The 7,400-nt window shown below is 40.8% G+C and overlaps 1 protein-coding gene across 1 annotated transcript; it reads right to left on the bottom strand.

The window, feature by feature from the left end:
- Positions 1–2,948: 2,948 nt before the first annotated feature.
- TFPI2 (tissue factor pathway inhibitor 2) lies at positions 2,949–7,268 on the bottom strand. The gene is made up of 5 exons (XM_079786025.1): positions 7,045–7,268; positions 6,625–6,807; positions 5,602–5,781; positions 4,191–4,361; positions 2,949–3,853 (listed from the first exon to the last, which is right to left on the bottom strand). Exons 1-5 carry the CDS (start codon positions 7,118–7,120, stop codon positions 3,774–3,776), a joined length of 690 nt encoding a protein of 229 aa, XP_079642151.1. The 5' UTR covers positions 7,121–7,268; the 3' UTR covers positions 2,949–3,773.
- Positions 7,269–7,400: the final 132 nt, after the last annotated feature.

Genomic DNA, 7,400 nt, shown 5'->3' with positions numbered 1-7,400 from the left:
GTTAGAGAAACAGCTATTTGTCCTGTAGAGTGTCCAACATTATGAACTTGGCTGATTGACTTCTGGTGGTTTCTTCTAACTTGCTCCTTTATTCCCAATACTCCCCTATAATCGGACAATATGATAGTAAGATCGAGAAGCTTCAGGTTCAGTTGTTTTCTTTATTTCTTTCTATAGGATTACTTCATGGGAAGGGGTGTGCACTTCATATTACCTCACATTAGGTAGCAAATACTGTCTGTTGGCACACTATTAGTGATTTTATAATTATTTATGGGTTCAGAGGCATTCTTCTGATTCCTCCATAATATTGTTCTTCATCAACCTGCCAGCCATGGTTTCTACATCCATGGATGATTGTTGCCTAGATGCATATTTTCATTGGGGGTATATTATAACACCTGAATACATGTGTTATAGATTCTTTTATAAGTAACATTCTTTTATACACTATTAAGTTTCCTTTTGGTACAGTTATAAAGGATAAAAAAAGAGAAGGATAAATGCTTTATTTTTTCTGTATATTCATAATTTTTCAAAGTAATGAGAGTGTCCTAGAAGCCTCCAAAAATGACCAAGAAGTGTTGTATAATTATGAACTAATTTTATATTCATATTTAAATACTTATATATGTTGTGGTTGTTTTGATGCTCAGATTGTCGCATTTTAGCTACTCTCCTGTTGTTGTTTTTCTGTGTGTGACATGATTTAGTAGTCCTTGATAGCTTCCTTGCTTTCTGGGGTTGCCCAGATTCACCTTACATATTATTCTCCATTCCAGACCTGGACTCAGCAGATTCTCCTAAAGCCCTGGCCCCTGTTCCTTTTAGTGAAAAATAATATTTAGAGACCACAAGCTAGATAGTAGGTGCACTTACTTCTACTGGGTTGTCATTCCTTCAAGGTCTTTTCAATGGAAGGGTGGAAAAACATTTTTTTGGGGGAAATTTGAATTCATACTAATCTTTGTAATTTCAATTTAAAAGTTGATGGTTTTTCCCTTAATTTCTTAATTTTATACTTCTATCTCTTTTTCTCTTAACACTGAAAATTGTGACTTCTAAAGAAATGTAAATAATTACATTTCCTAACAGAACATATAGTATAAGATAGTATTCTATATATGATAGCTTCAAAATAACAATATCAATATTACTAATAACAATAAGTTTGCTAAATGCATTTTCAAATCTCTCCCGAATTTACTTGAACCTTAAGAATGTATTCCCCAAAAGATGTATAATCAAGATACTGGTTTGAAAAGTCACTGAAAAGAATTACGTATCCTTTGTGTCATTATGCCACTATTTGGTGTTCATTTGGGTTCAATAACTGGTTTGTTTCCAATTTTAGAGGGAATGCCTTTTATTCTTTTAATTTTGGTTTTTAATTATGTAAAGTATTCACGTGGTCTATGATCAAAACTATATAGCTATGTACGTTCGCATACATTTTGTTCTTGTTGTTAATCCTCACCCAAGGATATTTCTCCATTGATTTTTATAGAGTGGAAGGGAGAAACATTTGTGAGATGGACATGGATCCCAAGAAAGAGATGGAGGTCATGAAAGTGGAAGACCTCTGTGAGCTGGAGACAGAGACAAAGAAGGAGGAAGACACCTGCGAGATCGTCTCCGAGATCATGAAGGTGGAAGACCTCTGCGAGGTGGAGACGGAGACCATGAAGGTGGAAGACCTCTGCGAGGTGGAGACAGAGACCATGAAGGTGGAAGACCTCTGCGAGGTGGAGACAGAGACCATGAAGGTGGAAGACCTCTGCGCGATGGGCCCCAAGACCATGAAGGTGGAAGACCTCGGCGCCATGGGCCCCGAGACCATGATAGTGGAAGACCTCTGCGCGATGGAGACAGAGACAAAGAAGGAGGAAGACGTCTGTGAGATAGTCTCCGAGACCATGAAGGTGGAAGACCTCGGCGCCGTGGGCCCAGAGCCAAAGAAAGAGGAAGACATCTGTGAGATGGATGAAGCCATTCCCTGCTCATCCACATTCGACTGTGCATCTGGATCAGGGCCATCGGTGAATCTGCCTCCCAAGGTGCGTGTCCTTGACTGGAATCTAGCCTGGGACCCTTCAGTCTATGGGGCAATGCTCAATCCATTGAGCCAAACCAGCCAGGGCTATTCACATACATTTTATCTCCATAACTAAATCTTTTTCCTCCCTCCCCTAGAGGCAACCACTTTTTATTATCTTTATATCTTCTGTGATTTGTGTGCGTGTATACATATTGTCCTAAACCCGGTTTTTCTTAATGCATTCTGAGGATCAAATGATATCTATATTAGATATTTTGCTCATTTCTCATCCATAATTTCTTCAATCAATCCCCTTTTTATAAGCATCTGATTTGTTTCCAGTTTTCAGTTATCCCCCAAAATACATTAATGAATGTCCTCAGGCAGATATCATTGTATATATTTGTCACAATACCTTTGGGATAGATTGTATTGTTGTTAATCCTTACTTGAGGATATTTTTTCCATTGATTTGTTTTTTAGAGAGAGTGGAAGGGAGGAGTATGAGAGAGAGAGAAAGGAAGAGAGAAATATGGATGTGAGACAGACACATTGATTGGTTGCCTCCTGCAAGGGCCCTGACTAGGGCCAGGGATCAACCTGCAACCCAGATACGTTGTGCCCTTGACCGGGATCTAATCTGTGACCCTTCAGTGCAAAGGCCAACGCTCTAACCACTGAGAACACTGGCCAAGGCTGGAATTGATTTTTAAAAGAGGAATTGCTTAAACAAAGGGAAAACGCATTTCTAATTTTGCTACATCAAGTGCATACTTTTAAACATATTAATCTTGCCAAGAAAATGTAGGAACTAAAAAAAATATATTTATTATTGAGAAAGAGAAAACTATTTTAGCTGGAATGATCAGATTTATCAAGAATAATTTATTAGTGGGAATCTTAATTATTAAATTCATGCATAGTCTCAGGTGTAATGTAAATAAATGCTTTGAACAGTCAAACAATTTTAACTTCAGTGGCCTCCAATCCATTAAGTCTTAGGAAATAATGTAATAACAGGAAAACTATTAAAAGCGATCTATCTATATGTATACACAAACACAAACATGCAAGTGGGGATGGATGGATAGATGGATACATAGATAACAGGAGACAAAGAGAGAACTTTTTCCCTTGAGAACATTTCTGATTTTAATAAATTTACAAGCTCTTTCATTCAGTCAAAATTTTATTATTTCTTAAATGACACAACAGAAATTGAAGTAAGTTAGCAGTGTCTAAATAATAGCACTTGTAATATTTTTTAAGCTATAGGTAAATATGCATGTTTATCGCCTGGGACCTAAAATATAATCCAACTTTTAAACGTAAAAGAAGATGTATTTATCGGTCCTTTTTATGTTCATATGTATTAAAAGAACATGATTATGCTGTCTTTGTTTTTCAGTCACAATCTTCGACTAATTTCAAGAAAGCAACCGCCAAAACTGGGTGAGTCATATTTGCTTTCTTATTTTATACTTATATCTCTTTCAGGCAGAGCAAGGCTTCAACCTCATAAAAAATAGTTATATGGTAAATAAAAAAAATAACAGTTTCACATTTGAGTAGCAGCTAGTTATGTATAAAAGTGGACAAAGTTTTTAAAAATAACTTGGATCAATAAAAACTGGTAAATAATCACTAATTATTCATTTACTCGTGTTAGCATATTATTCTTCAGATATAAGGCAATAATTGCATTCATAAGATGACATTAAAAAAACAACAACAGTTAATACTTCTTCTGAAGTTTCAGTCTTCTATCAGGAAAGAAAAACCTTGGCATCTTCTTACCTATTTTCTTCCTCAAGGCTAAAGTCAACAAAATAAAAATCAACATCACATCAGTCTGTAGGATCACTATAAACCACCATTTCCAATATGTTTATAAACCGACCTCATCTTATTTTTAATGATTACAAAGTCAGTAGTACTGTCCACTCGGTTAATAGCATTAGAACTTTAAAACACATTCTTAGCTACCCAGAATAAGCATTTTCACAAAACTGGTCGGTACTAAAGTACCATTTATGTAGAAGTAATCTGGAAATGGCAATATGCTATTAGTAAAATAAATACATAAAATATAATTTTGCTTATGAATTGTTTATAAAGTTGGTTTAAAAAGTGAATAAGAAAAATTCACTACCTTTCATACAAACACGTTTGCAGTCCTTCATGCTAACAAAATTGTTGTCATTCCCTCCACAGCCAGTGTAGGTGAAGGCCTCGCAGGCATTGTGTCTTGGGTTAAAATGATAGCGAGTCACATTAGCAGAGCATAGTCCCTCATCTCTTGGGCTGTAGCAATATGACGGACCTTGATGCAAAAGACAATAAAATTAGGAATACAGTGATAGCAGAATTAATAAGCTGTGGTGGTTACTAAAGTCACTGGAGAAAATATAATCCCATGGGAGCTTCATGCTGAATCCAAAATGCCATTTTAAACCATTTAAAAAGTGTGCCTCAAACATTCAAGGAAGTGTTCCATGGTGTATTTGGTTAATTCTATATTTTGATAAACTGAACAGAATTTCTTCTGAAGCTATGTCCTTATATCATTTGATTGTGTAAAGAAATGAAACCCCAAAAAGCAGATATGATCAGGTAAAAATGGGATGCATTTCAAATGATAATACATGGCATGCTTTGTAAACTTTCTTGTGCTGGTAGTGTTATTTTCAATGTGTTTATCAGTTCTCCTTCCATTATTAATCATGAATACATGTATCTAATTCCCAGGTAGCCACTAGAACATTTACATTTACACAAACAGTTTAAGAAAACATCAGCAACAACCATCTCCTCATTAATTCAAGTTTGCATATTCAACACAGTATTATAGCTATAGAGATTTATCAAAGTCTCTGCCAACGCAAATTTTCCGTGGTTGAATTTATTTATCAACGTGTATGTATCTCTGTTGTGCCTAAGGAAAATGCCTGTATTGTCTCTCTCTACAAATATTAAATGCTGCCAGAGCAACCCATTATTTAAGGGACTGTGTGTGGGCGTAGGGGACTGTAGATAAGAAATGGGGAGGAGAGGAAAGAGGGATAGAGATCTCTTTATGCTCCACAATGTGCAATTACTAAAGGATACAGAAACTTAACCAAAAACTTTAGAAAGAAATTTTCAAGTTTCACCATCTTAAGTCTATATACATTCTACTATTTTGTGCATACAATTGAGTCCGTGCAAACCTGAGGTCATGGCATGCCTTAATGAATACTTACTGTAATTTTATGTGTAAATCAAATAGATGATAAATCGTTTTAAAGAAACAGTACAGAGGAGGAAGCAAAAACTTGAATCACGGCTTTGTAGCTTTACAGGCCTGAGAATGTGGCAAGTTATTAACTTCTCCCAGCTTGTACTCTTATAGGTAAAATGGCAATAATAATACTCCCTCAGAGGGCAATAGTGTGAAGACTGATATCATATCATATATGAAATTGCAACAACGCAAACCATGTGAATTTCACATTGAATTGATTTTTTTCACCCTGAAGTCTTAATAAAGAAATGAAATAGAAACACCATAAAATATTATTTACGTTTCCTTGGTACACAGAAGTCCCTGCAAGTAGCTTCATCCGGGAACTGGTTCCCACTTCGGTGACACCCACCAGACATGAATTTTTCACATGTCATGGAGCTTAGATTGAAGAAATAGTCTCCTCGGGACTCCCCACAATGCCCCTCACTGACTTCCAAACGGCAGATTTTGGGAACTTCTAGGAAGAGGAGGACAAAAAGCAGTTCAAAAATTAGCCTTCTTAGTATTACTTTCCACATTTTACTCTATTTTCAGAAACAACTGGGTGGGGGAATGACATCCTCTTTAGTGCTGGGATAGTAAATCCCCCAAAGGCTGTCCATTAACACAGTTATTTAGTTTTTCTGTTTTTTTAGCAGTGTCTCCAGACCGGACTGAGCTGTGACCTTTCAAATTCAGTAGCAAAGACTGTTCGCTCAGAGAACATATGAAGTTAAATAACTTATCCGCGGGAATATGCATTTCCCCTGGCTCCGTTCATTGAGTGGCAGAGCCCCACGTTCTGTTGTTCACAGGCCTTCACAGGAACAATAAACATCGTCAAAATAGGAAACAGTATCTCGAACCTCCACTCATCTATCCTTGATGCTCACACAGACATGTTTGGTTATGAGGAGACAACAGCAAGGTGATCACTAGCTAAATCACAGCCCAGTAATAAAATCCACTACAAGAGTTTCAGATCGATGGGTAATTGACAGGAGGAAATGGTGTTCCCAAGGAGGCGTAAAAGCCATAGGTGCAGAACTAATAATGATAAATGCAGAAAGGCACGTAGGTTGCACCTAACACACTGCACCCTTGCGTGAGACTGCCCTAAGGTGGCCTCTGGCCCCGAGTCTGCGCAGGCACCCACTGATGATACGTGCCAATGAGGAGGCAGAAAGCGCGTCGCAAACTTGTGATGACCTCCAACCGGGGAGCCCTCTGCTCGGCCTTGGAGGGCGCTCAGGCTCCCCCCGCAGACGATGGGACCTGGAGCGCGCCGCTCCTGCTGGCCGGCCGTGCCGCCGCCACTTACTCGCTATCCTCCAGCAAGCTTCCTCGCAGGCCTCCCGGGTTTCGAAGTTGTTGGCGTTGCCCTCGCAGCCCCCGTACATGAACTGGCGGCAGCTCTGGGTGTACCTGCTGTAGTAAAAACTGGGGACCCGGGCGCGGCAGGGCCCCACCTCCGGGGGCAGGAGGCAGATCTCCGCGTTGTTTCCTACGGGAGGGACCCCGAGAGGGTCCGGGAGAGGGAAGGAGATCAGCCACTTTCCCCCCCGGGGAGGAGAGGTTTCCCCGGCAGCGCAGAGGGGCCTCTAGGGAGAGAGAAAGTGCACACTGGGGCGGCTGGGACCTGGGCAAAGTAGGGGAGCGAGCCGGTGGGGGGCACCCTTGCCACGGCAGCTGGGCCCCGGAGGAAGCCAGGGGGATGAGGGGGTCCTGGATGGGGCGGTACCTAGGGGATCCTGAGCAGCGGTTCCGAACAGGAGCAGGGGCAGAAGCAACAGCCCGAGGGTACCAAGAGGGTCCATGGTGTCCAGGTCCGTGGATCCCGCGGCAGGAGGGATCCCCAGAATGCCCGGCAGGAGAAGGGTGCGCAGGGTGCGTGCCGCTCCGAGGCCTGTGTGCCGGGCGGTGGGTGTGGGCTTTAAGTAGGGGTGAGTGTCCTCCCGACCCCGGACGGGGCGGGGCGTGCCTGTGGGGAGCCCGGCGGGGAGCTGATTCACGCCCTCGGGCCGGGATCCTGGCGCTGGAAAGTGTGCGCTGGGGGAGGAATTCCCCTCCCGAGTGGAACCTGTCTCCACAACTTTC

Source organism: Cnephaeus nilssonii (genome assembly GCF_951640355.1).
Source record: "Cnephaeus nilssonii genome assembly, chromosome: 12".
In the NCBI taxonomy this organism is placed as follows: Eukaryota; Metazoa; Chordata; class Mammalia; order Chiroptera; family Vespertilionidae; genus Cnephaeus; species Cnephaeus nilssonii.
Note: the sequence above shows the minus strand (reverse complement) of the source record. Positions and strands in the feature narration are given on the sequence as shown.